The 15,452-nt window shown below is 40.0% G+C and overlaps 1 protein-coding gene across 3 annotated transcripts in view; it reads right to left on the reverse strand.

Moving 5' to 3' along the window:
• The window catches only part of LOC139690723 (neuronal calcium sensor 2), a 381,336-nt gene that overhangs the window by 14,422 nt on the left and 351,462 nt on the right, over positions 1–15,452 (reverse strand). For all 3 annotated transcript variants that reach the window (XM_071588245.1, XM_071588244.1, XM_071588246.1), the window contains one exon: positions 12,517–12,699. In XM_071588245.1, the coding sequence (XP_071444346.1) occupies positions 12,517–12,627 (111 nt within the window). In that variant the 5' untranslated portion in view covers positions 12,628–12,699. The remainder of the gene's footprint in view (positions 1–12,516; positions 12,700–15,452) is intronic.

The following is a 15,452-nucleotide window of genomic DNA, read 5'->3' on the forward strand; positions in this document are numbered from 1 at the left end:
AAGTGAATGGCGTTCACCAAATGAGCCGAGACCAAAAAAACCACGTCGTTTTCAGTCAAAAAAGAAGGCAATGCTGACGGTTTTCATGGATTACAACGGTGTAGTGCATCATGAATTTTTGCCAGAAGGCCAGACAGTAAACAAAGAGTATTATTTGGGCGTTATGAGACGTTTGCGTGAAGCAATTCGCCGAAAGAGACCAGAAATGTGGGCAGAAAACTCGTGGATTTTGCACCATGATAACGCACCGTCGCACAGTGCTATCATTATTCGTAATTTTTTGACGAAAAATGCAACAAATACCATCCAACAGCCACCGAATTCACCTGATTTGGCTCCCTGTGACTTCTTTCTGTTCAATCGAGTTAAAAAACCATTACGGGGAACGCGTTTTAGCAGCCGAGAGGAAGTAATGGAAACATCGCAGGAAGCACTGATGGACATACCGAAAACCGAATATAAAAAATGTTTCGAGGATTGGATCAAGCGCTGGCATAAGTGTGTTGCAGTCGATGGGGATTACTTTGAAGGGGACAATATAGATTTAGATGAATAAACTTGTATTTTTAATTTTCTGAATAAATTCCGGGAAATTTTTGATCAAGGTAGTATTAGGGGAAACCTTCAGAATAAGTAAAAACTTTCAAATCCAGAGACTTATTGAGTATCAGAAACTAAAATTTACACGTTATAAACTAAGAGAAAAGTACGCAGTTCAAGTAACATTGTAGAATTAATAAAGGTAGAATTAATTTAGGACATTTTCATTTCAAATGTCTTTAGTGAAACGACATCACCTGATAACCTTTTACAAATACAGTTAAATGTTACATGCTAGGTGCCTTTTCATGAGTTTATTTAAGGATAGTTATTCTATTTTTTGAAAGAATTTATCTTACTATTTCAAAACTCACTGAACGTTTCGCTTTAACACTTCTCCTACCAAATAATCCTCTTAAAAATTTAAGAGCGTGTCCACAATTTCTACTCCCAAATAAAAAAACAATGTTAAAGAGGAGTTGAAACTAGGCCAAAGATAATTACTTGTAGCAATATGCTCCCAGTAAAGGTACACCCGGAAATTTATATGGCATGTAACAACATAAAACTCCATAATTTGGTTGCATTAGATGGCGGGATTAATCATTACCTCAGTGAAGCTTCAACACTACGCCTAATATTTCGTTGTTTGTGAGCTTTTGAAAGGATTTTGCAATAATGCGGACGATCGGATTAGCTTTCGTAGAAAATGAGCCTCCATAACCACATTATCGGCGGTTAGAGAGCCATAAAATAGTCGAATCATACTTTTTTTCTTCATAGAAAAGTAAACAATAAAACTTTTTGCAGAACACGAGCTAGAAATTGACATTACTCAACGTTCGGGCAATGAAAACAACATGATAACAAAGTAGCATCATTAGCACTCACAAACACCGTACTCAATTCATCTTCTAATTACAAAGTAGCATTAGGGTACTCCCTATTGATGTTCACTACAGTAAACTGAAAAATTCGATTTTTAAGGATGACATTTACCCCATACATAAAATGGAAATTTTACTATGAAAGGAGTTTTTTAAGATCGGCCACTTTGTTTTTAATCGTTCAATAATTAACGCCAGGGAGATTGAAGAATGATAAGAAGTTTTATAAATAATTTTACGAAAAATTAATTTTATGGCATTATTTACATCCGTGCAAGCCTCAAAATCGCCGAGGTAATCACAATGCCTCATGTGAAAGCGGAATTTGGTCATCCTACCTACTCTCTCTCTGGCGTCGGAGGCCAGAATATTTACCATACCATGAAGATGATTAAAGCAATAGCTTGTAAAAACTTATCCCATTGGATACATCGTACATCCAATGCAGTGAAAAATATTTCTCCTCAGGGTAGTCACACGATTTTCCTACACAGTTGTCCATAATATAAAATCTTCAGATTCAATTAGGCATAGTAAAACAGTCTATATTCGAGAAAACATTTCACGGATGTTAGTGATATCAACTGGTAGCTTATGTTCACAGAGTCTATTCCGTTGGAGAGTACTTGTTTTATTAGCCAACCCAGTGCGCCTAAAATTCAACTCAAGGAAAGCCACTACTCTTGTAATACCTTGGGCGCAACAATTTACTTACGATACATCACACTCACATTGGCGAGCGCAGTAATTGGCAATTACTCCCAAAACCAGTGTTTACTTATATCTAAGCTTAGAAATCCATTAACAGCTCAATCATACACCAAGAGATTTCTAATTTGGACACGAGCGAAATCTTTAATCGAGCATTTTGTAGCGCCCAAAACATTTACGTATATCCGATTACATACTCTCGGATCTTGTAAATTGTCATAGTGGAGATACTAATCCCTGAATGACGCAAAACCTGCTTCATATAAGTGGAACACATGCTATACACATTGCTCTTCCCACTCTAGCACGATACAGGTATTTTATAACAAAAGATCCAAAGGATCTTGAAAGGTTAGGCATTTATTTATTTCCGTGACAGCGTAAGCAGGCACGAATAGTGGACTAAGACGAGTATTTAGGCCAGGGTTTTCCAAACTGGGATCCGTCGGTTCCTCAGGTTCCGCAAGAAACCAGTCACGCAAGAGAATGCGGCCGTAGTTTATGTCAATCTCAGAAAATCTACCTAAAGGAAAGCTTATACTGAATATGGAAATTACGTGAATCTGCTTTATTGATCTCGGTTTATCTTCTTCGGGTTGCTGCTCCACGAAAAAAGAGTTCATTCAGGTGTTCCGCAACTCGAAAAATTCTCAAAGAATATTCTATATGAACGATGTAAGTAAGAAGAAATACATGCAATCAACAAGATTTTTTCAAATAAGTTTATATATTCCTTCAGAATAAGGACTAAGCATTATTACAGTTGGCATAATTTAATATTGGTGGAACAAATAACCCCAAAAATTATATATATATATATATATATATATATATATATATATATATATATATATATATATATATATATATATAACTAATGCTTAAATATAGAAGAATTACTAATGACTAATATTTGACGATTTTGACGAAACTGATTTTTAAAAAGGGAGCTGCCGTTGACAATTCAATACTAAGATGATAACTTCTCATTAAATACTAGAATACGAGTCTGAAAATTTTCAGTAGGTTGGCAGGGGAATGAAGTGACCTTCCATTCATCTCTGTATTGTCACCACAATACGCTTTCGGCCGCGTTTTAAGGTCGCCAAGAAACGATATGTGGGCCAACACCAAGGTCACGCACTGAATCGGACGGGCAAGAGGAGACACGGATGTTCAACGCCAGGTCGCGGCCGCCCGGGGATAAAACAAAAATATGAGAGAATAAGCATCACTGGCAAAATATGATCACAAAACTAATGATATTTCCACAGCTGCTCAGCCGGTACTGTCCAAATCAAAACTTTATTTTAGGAACTCTAGAATCATTGGTCATGCAGACCAGACTTATCCTTACCCCTTAGCACTTTCACTCTTTACAACCGTGGTTAAAAGTAGGGAAATTCAAATGAAAACACCGGAATACATAAAAATACAGTATGCGCACAGGAATCAATTGAAACTGGAGGAAAGGATCAGTTAAGTGATATTACAGTCAGTCATCTAAAATGATTTCTTCTCTATGCCACCAGAAGCTTCATAGTAATTAAAATTATTCAAAACGATTCCACCTTAAATTCTCCTCCCAACTCACTGAAAAAAGCGGGATTTGAAAGAGTGATACGCGTGGTAACATTATATAAATAAATAAATATATATATATATATATATATACACACACACACAAGTAGGTCGCGGTTGTCCAGGGGCTGGAGCGTTGGACTACTGATCCGGGTTCGATTCCCGGGCAAGTCTCAGGGCACCTGCAGCTCCACCCAAGCTATGTGATTTTTCGGGTTCCAGTCTTCCTGGGAAAACATAACCGGTACCAGGAAAGGAACTTGCCCCCCTACCCTGATGTGTGAATTTCACACGGCGTCGGGCTTAGTACTGGGTGAACTCTACCATCACCTACCAAACTGACCGACCTTCTGGTTGATTACTGTGTTAATATATATATATATATATATATATATATATATATATATATATATATATATGTATATATATATATATGTATATATATATATATATGTACATATATAATATGTATATTTGTGCATATATATATATATAATAATGTATAACACTTAGCACTAGTGGACACAGACAAAAACACAGAAACACACAAAAAAAGAGACTCACTATTTTTCGAATTTTCGGTGGTCGTTGCCACCTTTATCAAGGAAGAGAGGGACAGAACTCTGTCCCTCTCTTCCTTGATAAAGGTGGCAACGACCACCGAAAATTCGAAAAATAGTGAGTCTCTTTTTTTGTGTGTTTCTGTGTTTTTGTCTGTGTCCACTAGTGCTAAGTGTTATACATTATTATTCACGTCCGTGAGATTTTCAAAAAGTGTTATATATATATATATATATATATATATATATATATATATATATATAATGTATAACACTTAGCACTAGTGGACACAGACAAAAACACAGAAACACACAAAAAAAGAGACTCACTATTTTTCGAATTTTCGGTGGTCGTTGCCACCTTTATCAAGGAGGAGAGGGACAGAACTGAAGGGAATACGAGGGCTGGAGCGATGGATGGAAGGGGAAGGTGGGGAGGGAATTCCGAAGGGACGGGTTTGGAGGGGCAGCGTTAGAAGGGTGGGGAAAATGTAGAAGGTGATGGGGGTGGAAGGGGGATGAAAATATAATTAGAACAGGGTAATTAGTGCCTAATATTGATTCCTGGCCAGTTCCAGGACTCCAAAAGCCAGATGAAGGATTGCTCTAGTGTTTTCAGTTTCAGAGGAGGATCAGAGGGTGGGAGGGATGCTATGATTGATACACTATAGCATTTATCAAAGGGAGTGTTGTGTTCGGAGGCGTGTTTGGGGATAGGGAGCATGTCAATGAAGGAAGAGTTTTTGCATGAGGCTCGGTGGTTGTTGATTCTGATATTGAGGGGTGTGGTGGTTTGCCCAATATAATAGGCAGGGCACAGTTGGCACTTCAGAAGGTACACTACATTGCTAGAAGTGCAAGTAGAGGAGGGAATTGGTGGGAGAGAGTTAAAAAGCGGGTGGGAGAGGGATGGGATTTTGGTTTTGAAAATAGGGCATGTTTTACATCCCTACCACACCCTTCAATATCAGAATCAATAACCACCGAGCCTCATGCAAAAACTCTTCCTTCATTGACATGCTCCCTATCCCCAAACACGCCTCCGAACACAACACTCCCTTTGATAAATGCTATAGTGTATCAATCATAGCATCCCTCCCACCCTCTGATCCTCCTCTGAAACTGAAAACACTAGAGCAATCCTTCATCTGGCTTTTGGAGTCCTGGAACTGGCCAGGAATCAATATTAGGCACTAATTACCCTGTTCTAATTATATTTTCATCCCCCTTCCACCCCCATCACCTTCTACATTTTCCCCACCCTTCTAACGCTGCCCCTCCAAACCCGTCCCTTCGGAATTCCCTCCCCACCTTCCCCTTCCATCCATCGCTCCAGCCCTCGTATTCCCTTCAGTTCTGTCCCTCTCCTCCTTGATAAAGGTGGCAACGACCACCGAAAATTCGAAAAATAGTGAGTCTCTTTTTTTGTGTGTTTCTGTGTTTTTGTCTGTGTCCACTAGTGCTAAGTGTTATACATTATTATTCACGTCCGTGAGTCTTTCAAAAAGTGTTATATATATTGTGCGTATTGCAATCATCCTTCGTCGTCTTCTGTCAACGTGCTGCCTCTTCGGTTCCTGTGCTGTAAGTCGCAACCACCTTTATCTGTGTGCCCTATCCCTCTTTTCACCACTGTGTTACCTTGATTTCCTCTTCCTCTTTCTTACCGCCCCTATCAAATTTACACCTATCCCATCCCCCGTCGCATACATCAACATGAATAACATTGACCCCATCCCCTCATGGCTACGCCACATCAGAAAATATTCCTTCAAACTCGCCCAATACACCGGTCACTCTGAGTTTCTTTCGGCGTGCATCACATTAGGCATTATTCCCAATGGTTTACGTACAAAATTCCCACTTTCGGGCTTACCTCCCCAACTGCGTCCTTCCTTGAATATACTAACATTCCAACACTCATTTTTCCTCTGTCACTTTATACGAAATCAGTACTATCATCTCATTGCCGCATATCAAAATTCAATAAACTCCCTGATTAAAATCATTTCCTTGACCGCGCCACATCTCCTACACAGAGTAGAAGAGACTCTTAGGGCGTCCGCGCGCTCGCTACAACGTCGGCGTCAAAAATTACTCAGGAAACTTTCCAACCTCTGCATGTCGCACTTCCGAGAAGGTCTCCAATTACCGCTAAGCCTGGCCACCCTCCCCCCTCCTCCCCCACCCCTACACCTCTTCAAACCGGACCTTGCTTCCATGTATAATCTGCCTCCACCGAACCCTCGAGGGCCTTTCCCCCAAAGACACCCCCGCTCCAGACCCTCCAGACCCACCACCCCCATCCCGCCAGACGAAGACACGGACGCCGCAAGCCACGTGGTTAACCTTTCTTCCAAACCCCTTAGCCCAAATATGGCCTCCCTTTTGAACAAGGGCCTCTCTTTTACCCCCACCCCCAGAGTAAACCACGTGACAATCCTCGCGGACGTATTGCATTTCTGCCGGAATCTCCGGTGGAAGGCATTTTGGGATTCCCAACCGTCACTCCAGCAAGTTTCCAGACCCCTTCACAACGCCTTACATAAATTCAAGCCGGCTTCTGCCCGAGAACCCAATCCCCTCCCCCCAAATCATCCAATTGAAATTTTTATAAACCTTCTCCTGTCCAGAATTTCCAACCCGTCTTTCCTCAAGACCCTAAATCCTCGACCCAACCTGTCTCCAACCGAATCCACTGAACTAAAAAGGCTAATTAAGGATCCTAATATCATCATTACTTCCGCGGACAAAGGTTCAACAGTTGTTGTCTTAAATAGATCGGATTACATAACGGAGGTTGACAGGCAACTCTCGGATACGTGCGCATACCGGCAAATCCCCGAAGACCCAAACCCCGCACTTCAGAAGGAACTTATTGAATTTCTCGTGTCCAACGGGCCAAATGAGGGTCTATCTCCTTCAGACCTGGACCTCCTCTCCCCTCCCCACCCACGCACCCCTCATTTCTATATCCTTCCAAAGATTCACAAGCCTGGGAATCCCGGTCGTCCGATTTTATCCTCCCGTCACTCCCCAACTGAAAGAATCTCTGCATTTGTAGACCACTATCTCCAACCGATAGTCCATTCCCTACCGTCATACACCAAAGATTCTTACCATTTCCTGGAAAGGCTAAAATCAACCTCCCTCCCTCCAGATACTGAGATCATTATGGCCACCATAGATGCAACATCCCTATACACATCGATTCCCCACTCAGAAGGTCTCTCCGCTCTCAAACATTACCTCTCCCAACGCCCTGAGCCACACATACCCAGCACAGATTTTCTCCTTAGTCTTTCCGAGTTCATCCTCACCCGCAACTCCTTTTTCTTTAACGACAAATTCTTCTTACAAATCAAGGGCTGTGCCATGGGTAGCAGGTTCAGCCCTTCCTATGCAAACCTCTTTCTTGGTCTCGCAGAGAAGAAATTCCTGTCAAAACAACCACTGAAACCTCTATTGTGGCTCAGGTACATCGATGATATCTTCCTCCTCTGGCAATATGGTACCGATTCCCTGAAAGCTTTCATTTCCGACCTCAATGCTTCGTCCTCTATTTCCTTCAGTTCTACAGTATCCTCCTCCCAAATCACCTTCCTAGATGTAAATGTTACATTAAGAAACCAAACATTTCACACCTCTGTACATATTAAACCCACAAACAAACAGCAATACTTACACTACAATAGTTGCCACCCATATCACACAAAACGCTCCATTCCTTACTCCCTATCCACAAGGGGACACAGAATTTGTAGTGACCCTGATTCCCTTGATTATTTCCTTTCAAGTCTACACTGTTCCCTCCTAAAAAGAGGTTATCCCGAATCCCTCCTGAACAAAAGAATCCGAAAACATGCGTACACTCCCAAACCTTCCTCCACCGCAGAACCCCACCCTCTCTCAATTTGCACTACATACTTCCCGGGCTTAGAATCTATACGATCAATCCTGAAAGACCTCTACCCTATCCTAAAAAATCATAATGCCACCGCCAACCTTTTTCCCAAATGCCCCTCAGTTACTTTCAAACGCCCCGCCAACCTATCCGATCTCCTCAAATCAACAAATCCACTCCTTAAATCCCCAACCCGTCCTAAAACCACTCCAACGCCTTGCAATAAACCCAGATGTAAAACATGCCCTATTTTCAAAACCAAAATCCCATCCCTCTCCCACCCGCTTTTTAACTCTCTCCCACCAATTCCCTCCTCTACTTGCACTTCTAGCAATGTAGTGTACCTTCTGAAGTGCCAACTGTGCCCTGCCTATTATATTGGGCAAACCACCACACCCCTCAATATCAGAATCAACAACCATCGAGCCTCATGCAAAAACTCTTCCTTCATTGACATGCTCCCTATCCCCAAACACGCCTCCGAACACAACACTCCCTTTGATAAATGCTATAGTGTATCAATCATAGCATCCCTCCCACCCTCTGATCCTCCTCTGAAACTGAAAACACTAGAGCAATCCTTCATCTGGCTTTTGGAGTCCTGGAACTGGCCAGGAATCAATATTAGGCACTAATTACCCTGTTCTAATTATATTTTCATCCCCCTTCCACCCCCATCACCTTCTACATTTTCCCCACCCTTCTAACGCTGCCCCTCCAAACCCGTCCCTTCGGAATTCCCTCCCCACCTTCCCCTTCCATCCATCGCTCCAGCCCTCGTATTCCCTTCAGTTCTGTCCCTCTCCTCCTTGATAAAGGTGGCAACGACCACCGAAAATTCGAAAAATAGTGAGTCTCTTTTTTTGTGTGTTTCTGTGTTTTTGTCTGTGTCCACTAGTGCTAAGTGTTATACATTATTATTCACGTCCGTGAGTCTTTCAAAAAGTGTTATATATATATATATATATATATATGGAGCTGCCATTATGTAATGATTTCTGTGTGCCAAAACCAACAGAAATTATTATGGCTGTGAGAAATAGTCTCTAGTGATTTATTTTGAAATAAAACTTACAATACAACCACCTGCGTGTATTTCACGGCACTGTGATGCTCGGAGATAGTTTAGTATTTCTATATTCAGGTCATAGTGAATTGCCTGTTACACCTATTACTATCGCTATTTTTAATATTTATCAATTCTGCCTGTTGACTGCCATGGGAATGAGGTTCGTGACAATTACCTCTTGGGACATACGCAGCATCAATCATTCCGAGAGGAAGACGTTTAACTTCACGGTCGAGTTAATTACGCTCCGGTCTTCTCGAGACCTCATCTCGGGCGATCTAACATCATTCCCGCATCCAGTACCGATCTCATGCTTTCCAACGGAAGGAAGGGAACGAGGTGGCTCCCCATACATATATGGGCAAAGTGGGAGGTCGTGGCGGCGCACGATGGAGGTCGGAGGCATGAGAACGAAGCGGGGAGCTCACTCGGCGAGGATAGCGAAGCTGGCTGGCTCACTGCAATCGCAGCGGCTCGAGTGGCGCCACTTGGTCACAATCCTCGGGGTGAAAGGCGCGCAAGGAAAGTTATCGCATCGGCTCACAAGAGTTTTTCGAGGAGGACTTCCATCGAAACCGAGCTTATGGCTTTCCCCACGAGGAGAGACGCAGAGTTTAAGTTCTGCAGCACGGTACACCGCAGAGAGCACGGAGTTTCCGAGGTAATTACCGAATGGATCCTGAAAATTTGGGTTAGATCACACAGGCCCGAGTTTTCGCAAACAACTGAGGAAATATGTGAAATTTTCACTACACCCCCTCGCATAAATCACTTATTTCATCCACGGAATCGCACTACTGGAGTATGAATGATACATCAAATTTTTTCTTAACTTTTGACCCCACGAATCCTAACCTGAGCATAAGGTATCGACTGCATGATTTCACTCGTAATTGAAGACACGAGTCCGGGTCTAGCACTAAATGGGCAGGTCAGGCTAAAGCGACGAAATTTCAGGGAGATCCTAACGGAAAGGATGGATTCGAGGTTGCGTCTTCACTTGACACAATCAGAGAACAAGGCGAGGGGTGCACTCACAAATTAATACTTAGTTATCATTCGTAACTTCCTCTTTTTTTCCTAACTGGTTAACTAACACACACTACTACACGCCATTACGACAGGTTTCACGGTATCAGTAATAGTCGGATTGAGGAATTTAAATGCGCCGACGGAAACAGCTATTTTGCGCCACTTACAATCTTAAAGAAAAACAATGTGGATAGCAAAAACCAAACAATTTATTTGCAATAAAAACCATGATAACATCGTGTAATAAAATTCACCAGTAGTCAGACAGAATTACATTTAGTCTATTTTCTTAAAGCACGGTTATTTTTGAATGCCAATCATCCAATAACGCGTGCTATTAACCATGCGGTGAGAGTGAAAAATTGGTAATGTAAAATTGGATGAACTGCCATTGATAACCTCCCACAAAACGGCGATCAAGTATTTACTAGGCCAATATACTAGTCCATGCATCATTCATCTTATTACATGTGTCACCTTAACACCGTATTTACCCATGATTTTGCATTCACAGTTTATGTGATGTATATAAGAACAGGTAATCTATTATAAAAAGACTCTATGGAGTATTAGTTTTCAATTTAATATCCAAAACAGTTGGACGGAGAAACGTTTTATATCTGATCAATGACTGGCCATGAAATACCTGTTTTAAGGGCGATTTATTCCTCCGACGAATCAAAAGATGACGCAAGAACTCCTCTTGTTACTCAATTTTAATTTTTACTTCGAATGAGCGAGTTTGCCTCACAGATATAATTCCTGCTCCCTTTGTCCGAGGAAATTTGAGACGCAATTCTAGCCCCTTAAAGCAATTATTTGATTTGCTGGTCGATAATAGATGTGTCATGAAATTGTCAATTGATGGCTATGAATGACCATTAAACTAGAATTCAAAGTTGAAGGGTTTTTGTGATCAATGACACTGATCGCATTACAGACTTATTCAGAGCAAACAATTCAAAATGCAATTTGACAGCTATCTCGTCTCTTTACTGTAAAATTATTCCTCGTTAAGTTAAGCAATTGATAATTGATCACGTTATGATATTTTTCACCAAATATTCCGTTTCCAAAGGGCCGAATTATATTTTTACGACATCAAGATACCGCGACGAATTCCATCGATTTTTCGAGTCTATCAATAATGTAGTATGCCTTTACTATTCCAACAGCTTGGCACATTCGTCAAACTACGCTGCAATGAAGACGATTTATCGGGGAATTCAGGCGATTACTTTCCAAGTGCAGGAAAATGACCCATGGGAGTTACCTTGACCCTGAGCACTCAAACTTACCTGCCGATGGCGAATCAAAAGTTTACTTCGATGAAATCGAAATGGGAAATAATGCACCTGACCCTAACTGTTGGGCGAGTTTCAACGGGGCAGCGCCAGCACGTGAGAAGAAAGGGCAGCAGTTCCTAAATTTGAACTCCGAAAGGGTACTAGGTACTGCCTAAGGGGGTAATGCAGTCGCCTATGTAAAATGAAGTGCACTGTTGTTTTGTGTTATCCCTTCGAATGAACAAACACCGCTACTCCTGTAATCTTGCCTCACTCTCTTCTCTTCCTATCTTTTCACACGCAAATTCCCACAACCTTTCCTTCGCCCAGTGTTTCTCCCTATCCATCCTAGAATCCTTACCCGTTTCAGCCACCAACGGAGAGGTAAGAACTCGCGAATCCGCATACATATTAGCTTTCCGAGCTTTTAAAATTCCCACCCTTAATCGCCATCTTTAATTCCCTTCCCAGCATATCCTGCACAACCCACCCCCACCAAGACTCCATTGTCCCCGTCCAAGACCTTTCAGTCTGACCTGAAGAAGGTCGAAAGCTCAAAAAATCTAAAATGTGAGTGTCCTTTTATGTGCTATCTATTTTGTTTCGTGTTCTATTGAGCCGTTCAAATGTTATATTGCTTTCGGGAGTGCTTCTACATCATTTAATACATAGAAATAAATATTATATATATATATATATATATATATATATATATATATATATATATATATATATATATATACACACACACACAAACATAATCAGAATCTTTATATCAACTAGATTTGTGAAAACCTGTCCTTTCTTCAGCACAAGAAACACTTTCAGCACTGGATTTTGAGTAGGATCTACTCAAACGAAATATTAACTAAATTTTACTGTATTTGCGGGTGAAACGAGAATCTTAATAGGTACTTAAAACAAAGAAAGAGTTTGAATGACTCACCTTAAAGCCTTTGTACCACTCCTTGATGGTCGCTTCGTCGTATCGAGTGTGTTCCTTGAGGAAGTCCATGTCCTCTTTGGACAGTTTGTCTTTGCTGCCGAAACATCCCATGGTGGGTGCGGGATGTGGCCTTGCTGCTGGTTGGAGGCGGTCAAAGGCGCCCCCTCAAAGGCGATGCTTGGTCTGAAAGTGAAAAAAGGGAGAGAGGGATGAGGGCTTACTCACGGGATGAGAACTAAGTTCAGCAAGTTGGCAATATATAGGTAGCGATTCCGGGAATATTTTACGTGACGCAACGATCATCTTTATCTTCATCCTCCAGACACGAAAAAAATTAATTTTCAAGACGTTTATATTTTGACACCATCCGTAGAACAATAGAAATATAGAAAGTAAAATATATCAAAATCTTGATAGAAAAAGTATTCAATTGTTTGGAAATATAATTTTAGGGATTAAACCAACCATTCTTTTACTTTTATTAACATTTCTGGTTTCAAAAACAATATCAAAAATCAAACTATGTTGAACACGGTTTATAAGAGGAATCTCATTTAGTATAACTTCGAGGAGGTCAATAATTACAAGTAACTGAATCATAGGCCGCATAAATACTCTCGTGTATTTCTTACACCTTAGAACAATAAATATGAAAATAATACTTCAATACACAATTGCATGAAGAAGTAGGCTTATATTAATTAAGAAGAAACTAAGCTGATTCTTTATGATATTAAGATGTGACTATAGATATTAATATTGTGGCCTAAAATTGAAGCTTTCCCTCATTAAATGTCCACAGGTCATTAATGACCACAAAAGAGACGTCCAGCTGAAAACATTGTACATGTTGCGCTAGGACGCTTCGAACACAAACAGAAGTTATTGGAAATAGATCCAAGGTAGCACGCCACTTTCTGAAGCCATACCTTTCTAATTATAATTATAAAAATAAAACAACGCTTTTAGAAACCATATGCGACGAGTTATCAAAATTATTCGTTTAAATTGAATTTGGACATGATAACGTGAACTATAGCGATCTTCCGCTCTCCTTCACTACTAACTTCATTTTATGATATAATGATGCATACTACTATTACTCGTGTAACACTTAATTCCATTACACATAAAGAGCAAATACAATTGAGACATAGGAAATCATAGGTTGCACAGTGATAGGAACTGGCCTCCTACCCTGAAGTGTAATTTTTACCCACCGTTAGGCTTAGTACTGGGTCAAATTAGCCTTCGCGTTGATGCTGTGTTCATGGCCATCGTGATATAAGGTAATCACCTACTTTGCTTACCATATATGACCATATTTTAGATATTTCAACTAAAAGCAACATTTATTGGACCATTACAGATGATGAACCAACTTCCGCAATTAAAATTGAGAGATATGTGCTTGCTCCTCGGGAGCCGCAAATAATTAACGAAAGATTCTTTTGGGAGGGGGTTAATATCATCCTCCAAAGCTACCTGATATACATTTGAATAGAGGTATAAAATATGCTGAGAACCTGGAACAACGAAAACCGCGATGCTGGTAAACAATGTTTCCTGAATGTATTTAATTACGGTATGCACTTTTGACATTGTGAATTCTTCCACCGTGATAGCCATATTCAAAGAGCTGAGGATTCCAAAGAATGTGTAAGTAATTAACTTTAGCCGGGAGAAAAAAATAAACCTGATTGTAACCATTTGGTTGGCACATGTATACGCTAATTTAATAGCCAAAGAGAAGGAAAACTTTTATTAAGTTTCTGTAGAAACAAAATCTCAAAATTCTTTATCCAAATTGAATAAAAGGTTACAGAAAAATTTACCTATCGTAATTTTTATACCTAAAGGAATTTTTTAATGTTATTAACATACTCTTCGTTTCCACATGTAGTGGAATGTGAACATGAAACCTCTCAATATTTCTCGCTGGTTTTGAGAAATAACAATATTTAAAATACATTTCGAAATGAAGAAATTTCCCAAATTGTTAGCCATGTTTTTTTGATTGCCTGAATATTTCATTCTCAAGCAATAAACGCTCCCACGTTTTCCTAATTCTACTTTTCGGAGAGCGGCAGTGAAATAAATAATATTGCAAACAATATTAGATATGGTGCATATGAAAATGACCAGCATAAAATCAAAGGAGTTAATATTTCAGGATAAAATATCACGATTGACGGGTGAATAAATTTAGATATTACAAATCAATGCGTAGGAAGTGATCCCAGATGGATCCTAAAGACATAACGTCCGCCTGAAAACGATTAAGGAAGACGACAACGGAGGAAGAAAAAAACGAAGCATGCCGTGCTTACATAGAGATGCGAATGTACCGAGTCGGACTGAACAACGCTAATAAAAATGGGCCCCATACTTGATTCAAAAAGTTATTTTAAGTCAATGAAGATGACCTTTTCATTTTATGCTTATTTTTATTATGAGTTATGATTATACTCTATTCATTTCGGACGCATTCAATAATAATCTCTCTCTCGAATACGGCAGAATAGACAAACCAGGCAAATACTATCTTCAGTTCTCTTCCCTATTCCAGGCAAATTTCTACACTCCCTTGTGTCTTTCTTTAATCACAGAACACGTTCATTGTCCTAAATATTGGTCTTTCGTTTGATATTTCCTACTCTTTGTCCTTCCCTTATGCACCTCAGAAACGCTGAATGGAAAAACAGATGAGAATATTTAAGAGGAAGACAAATTGATAAATACGCAGAAATAAAAGCAACAATTGCATCTGTAGCTTCCCATTATTCCTTCTATTAATGAACATAATCCTTCATTCTTTTATATTTATTCTGAACTAATCATTATACCTCATTCTCAAATATTTTTTTTATATCTCCACAAGCCTTTATCCATTTGCCTCCACAATGCTATCTTTTATTTTCCCCTTCATCATTGGT

The sequence above is a fragment of the Hetaerina americana genome, unplaced genomic scaffold (genome assembly GCF_022747635.1).
Source record: "Hetaerina americana unplaced genomic scaffold, ioHetAmer1.1.p SCAF_3, whole genome shotgun sequence".
Taxonomy (NCBI): Eukaryota; Metazoa; Arthropoda; class Insecta; order Odonata; family Calopterygidae; genus Hetaerina; species Hetaerina americana.